The sequence below is a fragment of the Heptranchias perlo genome, chromosome 27, assembly GCF_035084215.1.
Source record: "Heptranchias perlo isolate sHepPer1 chromosome 27, sHepPer1.hap1, whole genome shotgun sequence".
NCBI lineage: Eukaryota > Metazoa > Chordata > Chondrichthyes > Hexanchiformes > Hexanchidae > Heptranchias > Heptranchias perlo.
In genome coordinates, this window is record NC_090351.1 from 18239124 (window position 1) to 18251622 (window position 12499).

A 12499-nucleotide genomic window follows, 5' to 3' on the forward strand; every position below is an offset into this window, starting at 1 on the left:
CCTCTTATTACCTAACCTGGCATGGGAAAAGGTAACATGAAGTTTTATAATGCAGCAGTCCTTGCTGCGTTGTCAAAAAAAGAATCTCAATTATTTTTGATTTATTACTTGCATTTTGAAAACTGGCATGAAAAAAAAATGATCACAACTTGTTTTCAGTTGCAGCTCTGCGCAGTTAGTCGCTTGTCCCACCCTGAAATCGTTGGGCTGCTATAACACCTCCAGGGCAGGGGGCGCGCCACTGATTAGCAGGAGGACCCAGGCGGTGTGTTTTTCGGAGTCCGGGTCTGAAAGCTAGGTTCCCTCTTGCCGGTTTGTGTGTGAGTGTGTTTGGGGCATTTTTTTTCTCTTCACCGGCTGACGCTCGAGCCTCTTGGTTAGCGCCGGGTTAAGGAAGCACCGAGAGCCGAAAACGGGGCCCTCCTGGCTGTGTAAAAACACCCTGCTTTCCAGCCGTCAAACAGTTTCCCCACCCTCACCCTCCCCCTTCCCCATTCCCCCCCCCCCCCACCTTAAAAAAAAACACAGAGCCGCGAAGATGCTGGCCCTTTTCAACAAGCTGCTGGACTGGTTCAAGTCGCTGTTCTGGAAGGAGGAGATGGAGCTGACGCTGGTCGGGCTGCAGTACTCGGGCAAGACGACGTTTGTCAATGTGATAGCGGTAGAGTATCAGCGAATAATGTACACAAAGGAGAGAGAGCCTTTCCAAATATCAAACCCGGCCGACAGAAATCATCCCAGCTTTAAATTGCGTTTCGTTTTAACAATTGCACTCATGGCGATTGATGCAGTTTATATAAAAACAAATCGTTAGACGTAAAAGTGGGTTTTCTAACAAGATTAGAGAATTCTGCAGTGTTTGTAATACTTGCTTATTTTATCGTCAGTGATTGAAAATGTTCATTTTTCATTTAGTTTTTTTGTTATAAAAAGATGGTGCTTTAATAAAAAAAAAACAGATAATTCTGCGCATGATCCACACCTCCAGCTTTAACTTCCTGACTAGTTTCTTAACCCTCTAAGGTCCGTCAGTATGTTCAGGAAATAATGTATTTTGTATGGCCTGTGTTTTGTTCCTTTCCATTCCGTGCGTGTATGTTATGAAGATGTTTGTGGGTTTGCACTGAACTATATTCAGTCAGTGCTTATAATTTCTTAAAACTGTCAATGCCGAAAATGGGGAACATTAAAATGTTTTTAAAATGCAAAGAAAATTTAGTACGGGCTTTTGAGGAAGAGATATGTCCTGAAGTGTTAACCAGGGTGTAACCCTAGAGGAGGAGTTTTGAGTATTCATGGAGTTGCCAGATCTGAGAGTGTGCTATACTCAAGCACGGAGGTTTGTTTTACTAAAATAACACATGCCCTACATACTGTAATTGTTGAGTGTATTTTAGTGCATATTTGATATATGTTGCATAAGTGACTGATTGCAGTAGCTTGGATTGCAATTTAGTTGCATCATATGGCCAGTCAATAAGGTTTTACAGGACCCTCGGCCTGCCTTATCTAAGTGTGTTTGTGCAACTCGTTGTGCTAACAAAACAATCCTGCGTATTTTATGCTGAAATAGAGATGGAGAGCGTGAGCTAACATTATTATAACACGATCTTTAATTTGCTTTAGGTTTCTCTTACTCTAGCAATAAAATTTAATAGAATGTTCATTATAAATATCTGGATTTCCTGTGACATTAACTGTAGTGAGTTGGAGAATACACTTTTTTAACCTGGGTTCACTAAGCCCTGATATCAACTGTCCCTCCCACTTCCAGAAGAGCCACAGATGCCCAAGAGTTTCTCTTTCTTTCTGTCTTGCTCCCTCCTTAAGTAGAGTTGTACTCTTCTGTCCCACCCCCACCCCCACCAATTGCATGTTGCTGTCTGCCACTTCTTTCCCCCCTTTGCACATTGTCTTTCTCCTCTCCCTGTTCCCCAGTCCATAGTGCTGTTGAAATGGTTTTGCAATATCTTGAGGATGTTTCTAGCCCATCACTTCTAAAACTATACTGAAAGTAAAAAAAAACTATAGTATATCAAAAGGAGAAAAACTCAGACTTAGCAAGATTTAACTACGTTAATAATTTCAAACTATAACAAATATCTTTGTATATACTTATACTAAATCCCAGTTTTCTTTTCAAATAAATCTTTAATAGAGGGATTTATCCTTTTTTAAAAAAATGAATTAAGTCCCTCCCCGTGAGCACTAGCTGCCTTTCAGTATCTCATCCAAGTTCCATGTCAGTCCAACCTGTGAACAGCTTGCTGACTTTCAATGAGGTTGGGTGGGGAAATTATAGTCTAGCCTAATTTTGATTTCACCCACTGTCTAGTTTTTTTTCCCCCATACTGCACTCTAGCTGAGATCAATTAACTCAGCACAGACTGGGGATGGAACCTAGGGTCTTCCTGCCTAATGGCTCAATTCCACACTGGTGCATCTGTCCATTTGAGCCTTCAGGAAAGCTAGTTGTGGGTCCTGTTGTCGAGTTGGGAGAGTATTTAAATCAAGAGGATTGAAGTGGGTGCCCTCTGCTAACAGAGCATGGGGATAATCAAATATGTTCACTTTCTGTCAGTGGTTTTATTTATATATTATAAAATATATAAAACACGCACTCTTATCAGAAGGTGGATGCCTCCACTAAGATTTTGATATGAACAGAGCAAAGGGCAGTGGGGGATTGCTGTTAAGACCATAAGAACTGGTTTGTAAAGAGAGCGATTATATTAAATTTGTTGATTCCTGTCAGATGTCAGTGGAGCAGATTATAATTACTTTCTCTCAATTGTAATATTACTCTTTGGAACCCTTCAGTAATGCTTTTACTTAAGAAGTTTTAAAATAAACTAATATGAAGATATGTTGAAAATACTTATCACCCACCCATAAGGCCCCCTTTCTCTTCTAATTGCTGCTTTGTTAATCAGTAAAATTGGTTGTTCATAATCTTATACTGATGAAACAGTTTTACTTTAATATCTGCTGTGGATGTGTAAATTACCTAATAGAATATGCTGCAATATACTAATTATGAAGGTGTAGCCACATTTTTAATTTAGTACAATGTAATAAACTTTCTATTGTGCATAGTTATTGTATAAATTGCTGCCAGCCGCAGTCATGTTGGTTTTTGTGCTTCTTCCAGAACTCGTATTTGATTGATTTTTAAAAGTGCTATTTCATAGTTTTTTGTGGAGGATAAGCCACATTTTACTAAGACAAATACTTTTACTGTTATATGATTATGAAGGTGTAGTTCTGAAATTAGAACTTTGTAATTTTATAGTTTTTGAAGTTGTTCTCACATTCAGATAGCCCTTTGGGTAAATATGATGCTGAATTATGTGGACCTGGAACGCTCTGGGTTTGATCCCTAGTCTGCTCTGAGGTTGTTGATCTCAGCTGGGGTGGTGGTGCTACAGTTGGCCTTGGTATCCGTGGGTAGGGATGGCGAGAACAATCAAACATTTCCACTGACCACAATCCAGTGAATCCTGCTGGAAAAAGCTATATATATGGACATCAGATGAGGATCAGATTTGGCTTTGATGCCTCCTGGCAGCCAACTAGCTGCTGATAATTACTGTCCAGGTTTGCGCACAGGATGGCAACTTGGGTGAAGCACCAGATGGCATCTGCTCCTATGAAACCATACCCTAATATGAGCCACTGCTTTCAGGAAGTGAGGAGAGGAGGTTAGAAAAGCGCAGCCATTTTATTATTTGTGGGCTGTTTCAAACCACTAGACTATACTGCTCTGTTATGCAGTGATATATTTTAGTTCTGTTGTATTAAATAGAGGAGCAAGAGTTCCTCTAAATTTATTATCTTTTGGATGCTGATATCCTGTGAGGTTTTGCCAGTTTTATACCATCAAACTCATTTTCTGTGACGGCTGTTATATTATACATGACTAACCAATGGCAGCTGTAGAAAACAGAATGTTACAGCACAAAAACAGGCCATTTTGGACCATTAAATTAGCACCAATATTTGTTTTCTCCCCCATGAGCCATATAATCTAAACTGACTATCTTCGCAATCTATACCCTTTTAATGTTCATTTTTTTCAGGCAGCTATCCAATTTTTAAAAAATGTTTGTGGTGGATAATTCCACATTCGGTCCACTGTGTAACAACGCTTTTTCTAATCTCCATTAATTCTTGTGATTTTGAATTTCTACCCTCTTACTGCCTCGCTGACCAATGGATACCCCATGATAACCATTCATAATGTTGAAGACCTGTGTCAGGTCACCTCAACTGTCTGAGCTTCTTGTAAATGTGAAAGATTAAAATATTGCCTATAATATATAAAATATTAGATAAGTGGCAGAGGCAGTTATATAGTGCCTTTCATATCCTTGGTACATTCCAAAGTGCGTCACAGACAATAATTTACTTTGGAAGTGTTGCCACTGTTGTTTTTATAAGTAAATGCAGCAGCCAGTTTGTGCACAGCAAGGTCCCACAAATAGCAATTAAGATAAAGGACCAGTTAATCTGTTTTTATGGTTTGGTTGAAGAACAAACGTCGGTCAAGACACCACGACAATTCCCTGCTCCTCTGAATGGTGCCATGGGATCTTTTGCACTGCTTGAACAGGCAAACGGTGCTTCTCATTCAAAAGATGGCACCTCCACCAATGCAGCATTTCCTCAGAACTGTACTGAAGAGTCTTCCTGGGTTATATGCTGAAGTCCTTGAGTGGGGCATGAGTCCATAATCTTCGACTTGCAGCCAAGTTCACACTTCAGTCTTGGGTTGCAGATAACTGACAAACTGCTTAAACTTTTATGATTTATGATGTCATCTGAACTAAATTGGATTGCCACCTTTTAATTCACTCTGACCTATCCAGCATCCTCTTAACTATAATCACAGAACATTTAATAGATAATCAGATTGGAGTCGGGTGCAAAATTACTTACGAAAATCAAAGCATCCATTCATTGGCACTTAGAACATGCAGTATCTTAATACTTAAACTAGACAATTAGTGTCTATTGCTGTGGTAACGTTTTTGTTGACTGAGAATCCCAGCTGAAAAGTCAAGGCTCATAGTGCAAGGTATCACCAAGGTCGAACAAAGGAAGAGAGAAGACGAGATTAAATCAACTAGATGTAATTAGATGACATCAAGCTTGATGTAGACTAACCGTTTGGTCGAACAGTGATTCAGATGATATTTTTCACAACCCACAGCGTGAGCAGTTTGCAAATGTCACTTGACCGTTCAGACAATCTCCAACTCATTGCTTCTATATAATGGTAGTTATTTTATCTTGGGGTTTAGCATTAGCTGTAATATCAGTCTATTTTTTTTGTAATGGTTGCCACAATGATTTTCTAAAAAAGTTAATTCACGTGACTGAAATGAAGCACTACACAGCCGTAATGACCAGACACAAGTCATGTGAAGTGATACAAAGCAGAAGTCGAAGCTCTTTTGCCAGCTGCTGTTAAGTTTATTATTGCACAATAAATTTCTAAAATATTAGAGGTGCTATATCTTTTCAAGTTGCATTTGATAGTTTAGTAATATTTGTCTCTCAGGCTTTGTGTTTCCTATTACACTTGTACAAACTGCTTAATTTTTTAGTTATGAGAATGGACACTTTCATTCCATCCATTGGACTTTGGACATATATGTGTGCGAGAAGGAATAAACTTCATCTCACGCATATCTCGTTCTTCCTTTCTCGTCCAGCTGTTTATTCTACATCGATGTGTGCTTTTGTTTTGAGTTTTTGGCCAACATTGCACAGGTAGGGAAGTCATTGTTAATAATTGGGTGATGTCATAGGTGCATCAGCACAATAGAGTCTGGGTTGTACAAAATAAAAGGAAAAATTACACGGGCTGACACAAGAAGGTGCAGTATCTGATTTGAATGCAATATGAACGTACAAAAATGACACAGGAAAAGACCAGCTGGACTATTGAGTCTGTCCCATACAATTATGTTGCAACTGAGCAGCATGATCCCTAATGCTCCCCACCCACCAATAGCCATGTAATCTCCTGAGAGAGGCAAAAATAAGAACAGATTTTAAAAGTAAAGTAAACCAATTCAGGGAATAGGAAAGAATTATGGGAAATTCCCCTCCAACCCCCTAAGACAATCAAAATGAATTCCAGGAGACCACAGTGACCATCATCGAGCATCCCGCCTACCTTTTTAAACGCAGTGATATCAACTGCAGCCAGGAACTCATCCAGCTTCCTTTTGAAAATTTACAGTGAATCTGTGCTTGCTGCACATGCTGGTATTTTGTTCGAAAGGTACGTGATCCTCTGCGAAAAGACCTCCTGACATCCAACCCAGTCCTACGCTTGTGTAACTCATACGCATGTCCCTTGTTTTCCCCTAATTTATCTAATTCAAATAGTCTATCCACATAGACACAGTCTAGTACCGTCATTATTTTAAACCTCAATCAAATCCCCCGGAACTCTGCTTTCCCAGAGTAAAAAGACCCAGCTTTTTAAGTCTATCATGGTAACTAGGCATCAACCAAGTGGCTGCCCTCTGGAGCTTTTCTAGAGTGTCTGCATCACCCACCATATGAGGGGAAGATAGATGGTTTCCACTCTGACCTGATGAAGTTTCATAATTATTGTGGTGCTATGCCGCTCATGTAGTGCTTGAGACCTATTGATTGTAGAAGTTAGCTTTCAGGACACACAAATAAATGATCCGGTATGATGGTGGAACTGGGTGACTCATTTTCCCTTCCCCTCCTAGCAGAGAAACACGTCATTCGAATGCAGCCTGGCTAAAGACAGGCCCTCGCCATGTAGGAAATCATAGACCAATAGCACCCCCATACTCTTATGGTTTTGAACCTGCTTGTTCTCGCTCAGTGCTGTGACATTGGACCTCTCTCAGATTAAGCTGTGTTATGCAGTAGTGCACTATAGACACTTGCCCTGTATAATTTTAATTTTGTCTGAAATTGGCACGTGGTAGTTAGGATGCTATCGTTGTGGGACATCTAGCAAAGGCTTCTATGTCGATTCCAAACATATACCCAATCAGTGAGGGGCCCTGTAGAATTGCAATACATTTTTTCCTGAAATGTGTGCAACCTTTTTTTTAAAAGGTAAATCTACTATTTTGCTACTTTTTTTTTGTAGGGTGAAAAATGTCCAGTATCTTATCAGGATAATTTGATTACAAAGGTCAGAAAGAGAGATCCTTTGTTAATGAAGAACAGCGGGTACGTGGCGTGCAAAAATCAATGTATTTGATTGGATTTTGCATCTTCAATCACAGTAATCTGCATGACCTGGCAGAACGTCCAGATTAAAGTATTATTTTGGGGGAAATACGGAGTGGTTAAGGCATGGTGTTTTTAAAAATATAGGCCCAGAATTTGCTGGGAAAATAAGGACGCGTTAAATGCGCATTCCGCTTTTAGTGTATGAATCGCCAGCCATTTGTGGCGAGGAAAAGATCTGCCGTGAGTTGCGAATTGCCACAATTTGCTGGATGATTTGAGTCCCTCCATCATTAGCCTCGCAAAAACCGGAGCTAGCCATCAACCTCAATGAGTTTCAAGAAATTGCTGCTAGGGCTTGTATATAACGACCAGATTTATGTTCTTGCAATGTCTTTCAACCTCAGAGCCCAGAAAGGGAAAAATTGAAACTGGAGTCTCACTCTCATTAAATTAATCCTAGAGATTTTTTAAATTTTAAATTTAAAAAAAAAATTATTTTCCTTTCTGCCTCTTTTTTTCTCTCAATCCAATCCTTCGTTTCCCTCCTTATTTCTCTTTCTGTACCTAATGTGACTAATTCAATTTATTTCCTTCTTTGTCGTTCCTGTTTCTATCTCCTTAAATTTCATTGGTTAAGGAGATAGACTGTTGGTCCCATCGTTCACCAAGGTCCCAGATGCCCTGTTGTCAGTTCGCACTTCCAGCAATTTGCGGCGCAAAAATTTTTCAAGCTGAAGGGTGAGGAAAAAAATCTAATGAATGGAGCACATTGCGTGATACCCTGCTCCAGCAAATTCTGGGCCGTACTGTATTTCTTGATTAAACACTTAGTTTGCTAAAAAAAAATTGCTGCTGTATTTAATTACAGTATGTAACTCCGGGATACTGTGCTGTTGCTACGGTTTCCCTTGATGACGAAGTTCAGCACGTGGCGACAAAGATTATTCCAGCTGGAAGTAATTTGCCTTATGCAGAAATTATCGGTTGGGTTTGGTCTTGGAGTCACCATATAATTAAGATTTCTGATATCAAAATCAACATGTACACAATTCAAAAATTTTGACACTGTTCATGGACACTTGGAGGCATGAGAAACACTAATGCAATTGTATACTATAAAATATATGGCTGAGTATAGTTAACTTGTGTGCAGTCTTATCCACTATTTCCATTGGCAGCAGGAAAACTCAACATTCTAAGACCTGTAATTCTCCAAACTCCATAAATCCTGATTCTGCTTTTTTTTTGTCCATTGAGGATCTTTTGCCTCACTGTTTTGTACTTGACCTTCTCATCCCACTCCACCCTTCTCTTCCCCCCCCCCACCCCCCTTTGCTTAATTGCAAAAGGGTTAATCCCAAAAGGCATATAAAAGTCTTAAATTGCTATGTATCTGTTTTAATGAAATATCCTAATGTAAAGCTGCTGGAAGCTGATGTTATAATGTAGGCCCACAATCTCTAACGTGCATTATTTTTCTCAATGCAGCAACGTTATAATCTTTATTGGTTAGGTGTTGTGGAAAAAAAACTTATTTTGTTTGGGTAGTCATATAAATTGAAAAATTGTAGTGATTGCTATCTGAGAATACAAGGGGATAGAATTTATGCTACAAAGCCCTATTTAGACCACACCTGGAGTACTGTGTTCAGTTCTGGGCACTGCACCTTAGAAAGGATATATTGGCCTTGGAGGGAGTGCAGCATAGATTTACTAGAATGATACCTGGAATCCAAGGGTTAAATTTCGAGGTGAGATTACACAAACTAGGGTTGTATTCCCTGGAATTTAGATGATTAAGGGGTGATTTGGTTGAAGTTTTCAGATATTAAGGGGAACTGATCAGGTAGATCGAGAGAAACTATTTCCGCTGGCTGGGGAGTCTAGGACTAGGGAACATAGCCTAAAAATTAGAGCCCGGACTTTCAGGAATGAAGTTAGGAAACACTTCTACATGCAAAGGGTGATAGAAGCTTGGAACTCTCTTCCGCAAATGGCAGTTGATGCTAGCTCAATTGTTAATTTTAAATCTGAGATTGATAGATTTTTGTTAGCCCCATATCCCTTAATACCTATAGTTAAGACGGGTTTATGGAGTTAGGTCACAGATCAGCCATGATCTCGTTGAATGGCGGAACAGGCTCGAGCAGCTAAATAGCCTACTCCTGTTCCTATGGGAGTTCTGTTAATACCTAAATAAACAGTAGCACTGCAGTGTTGTCACTTGACTTATTGAGTATGTGGCTACCAAAATACTACAGCAAAAATGTCACTTGAGCCAGTGTGCTTTAATGTTGTGCAATAAGTTTTTTGAAAGCTGCTCTTAATTCATCATCATCTTAAATTGCTTCCACCACTGACAGATCCATAACTGCCAGTACCTTACCCTAGTATTATACAGCTCAGAAAGCTCTCTGCAGACACCAGTTCTGAAGGACAAAATCTATACTAGTACTGCTGAGTATCTTTATCAATTTAAGTGGATTGGGTGTAAAAATTTCACATGCCCATCATTATGCTTTACTAAATTCCGAATGACAGCAGTGAAAGGGATTAGAATGTTGACTGGAGAAAGTGCTAGAATGTTGGATTGTACCTAAATCTGTCCTCTGGTAGAGATAACCAAATATTTTTTGAATATAATTTATCTATTTGAGTTGAGCAGTGAAAGACAAAATATTTAGTTTTGTGTTTTTTTTTGAGATTATCAAGAACGCAATGTTAGCATCAAGCGCTTGCAGGTGTCTGTATGACTTTTTCATTTGCCACACCAGCCATCTCCAGATGAGGTTGCCAAATAGTGTCAAATTAAGCAATTAGGGATGGTTTTCTGCTATAGGCCCATGCCCACTAGGAACTGGATTGAGACTGCAGCAAACTCTTGCAGGCTGTAGACAGAGGAGAATTTCATCCAATCAGGTCTGAGCTGGATTTGAACCCAGCCCTAGAAGTAAAAGGCCAGTATCTTCCCCTCTGCACCACTCTGTTCCCTGTTTTGTACTCTAAATTGTGTAATATTTCGATAACCTGATTGTGATTTTAGTAAAGAAGGTATTAAAGATAGCGGAGCTGAGTGATGGGCTCCTTGAATGTGTAATTTGTTTATATATTAACATTACATGTTAAAACAGCCTAGTTTAGTGCAACTTTTCCAATTCTCTGTCCACTGGAAGTGGGAGAGTATAATGTATCCCGTTTTCTTTACAATGCTAAATAAATGGTTTAGACAGTTTATAAAAGCAGATGGTTTATGAAACTTAATAACAAGGCAATGTACATATTGTGAATTTGAATGTAATAGTGTTTACTGAGAAGAAATTCCAGTGTCTGAATTAATTGCCACGGCATTTGTAATGACATTTCTGCTGGAACTAATTGTTGAGCTAAATTTTTAAATAGATGTCAAGGCCACAGGCACACTACACTCCCTGCCCCCAAAGCTTGTACCTCCATAAATTTGTCTCTGCATTTGCACCATGAGTTTGCACGTCCTTCCATCTAGATTGATCATGAGATGAATGCATATCCATCCCAGTCCTTCACGTATTTAATCCTCAGACCACTAGAGATAGGACAGATGGATTTATCACCGAATTAAACAACTATATCTTCGTCCCCCCACCCTCTTAGATGGATGTATGCCCATCCAAGGAATGCATACACTTTCTTTTTCCCCCCCCACCGGACAGTCTCTTCCCCTTCCCCACCATTGCCAAGGATCAGACGTATAAAATGAAACTTGTAACTGATGTTTGATGTAGTAGCTAGCAGTCACAATGGAGTGGAAAGCTAGGCCACCAAATGTGTGTGATAATGGATTTTTCTCCTTAGAGAGACCAGCTCATGCAAATTGGACTAACTGGACTTTTTTGAAGCGATGCAAGCAACCCAATTCAGTTGAGTTTTGGGTCTGACCTTTTCCATAATCACGATCTACTTTGTAATTAAAGTCTGTGCAGTGATCTTCTATCATTAGTTCCATAGGAAATTGTGGACAGTGTCTAAGAATGTAAGATAGTAATAAAAGACCATTGTGCTTATCCAGTTGGCCAGGTTGTGTATCTCAACAGCTTGCATTTAAATAGGACCTTTTAATGTTGAAAATGTGCTTTGCAATGGGGAGAGGGAGAAAAAAATATAGAAGCAACAAAAGAATGGACAGCGAACCACAGTGTGAAAACTAGGAGAGGTAATCGTTTTGAGAAGGTTTTTATAGGTGTGGAGAGGAGTAGAAAAGCAAAGGAGATTAACGAGAGAATTCCAGAGAGTACAGCTAGAGCTGAAGACTCTGCCTCCAAAGGTGGGGGGTCGAGGGAAACATACAAAATGACAACTGTTGGAAGATTAAAGGGTGTGGAGTTGACACAAGGCTGCAGGCGATTGCTTATATAGGTTTGAATGAGGCTATTGAGACTGGAGATGAGAAAAGTATGGATTAGGGTTTTAGTGGCATAAGTGTGAGGTAAGGGTAGAGGCTGGTTTATACTGGGCCAGAATTTGCTGCCAAAATAACAGTGAGTTTAATGCGCGTGCCATTATTAATGTGTAAATCATCCAGCAACTTGTGGAGACGAAGCCGTACCCCGTGAATTGCGAATCGCTACAAATTTACGCCACTCCGCCGTTAGCCTCGCAAAAACGGCAGCTTACCCTCAACCTCCCCGTGAGTTTCAAGAAATTGCTGCATTTGCACATTAATTGCCAATTAAAATTCACAGCAGAAAGTTAGGGCTGCTACTTAGCAGATTTATATTCCTGCAATGCCGATCAACCTCTCTGACCCAGAAAGGGAACACTTGAAACTGTGGAGTCTCATTCCTGTAGATAGTAAATTGTTGGTGATTTTTAAAATGTAACTTTTTTTTCTTGCTGTCCTTTCTGTCTCCTTATATCTCTCTTAATCCAATCTTTCTTTCCCTCTCTTTATTTCTCTTCTTGTACCTGATTTGACTCTAATTCACCCCACTTCCTTCTCTGCTGTTCCTCTGTTTCTGTCTCAATCTCATTGGTTAAGGAGATCGACTGTGGGTCCCGTCGTACACCAATGTCCCAGATGCCCCGTTGTCCTTGCCATACTGCTATCAACTCGCACTTCCAGCAATTTTCAGGTCAAAAACTTTGAGCTGAAGGGTGAGGGAAAAAGTCTAACTGACTGGGCACGCTGCAAGATGCCCTGCTCCAGCAAATTCTGGGCTATTTTCTTGACAAACCGGTACCTTCAGTTATTAAGCACCTTTATGGTACTCCCAAGTACAACAGATTTAAC

At 39.8% G+C, this 12499-nt stretch overlaps 1 protein-coding gene across 1 annotated transcript in view; it reads left to right on the forward strand.

Moving 5' to 3' along the window:
- Nucleotides 1–283: 283 nt before the first annotated feature.
- arl8a (ADP-ribosylation factor-like 8A) overlaps nt 284–12499 on the forward strand; it is a 51080-nt gene continuing 38864 nt past the window's right edge. Inside the window, exon 1 of the mRNA XM_068007415.1 lies at nt 284–661. Within this exon, the coding sequence (XP_067863516.1) occupies nt 539–661 (123 nt within the window). The 5' untranslated portion in view covers nt 284–538. The remainder of the gene's footprint in view (nt 662–12499) is intronic.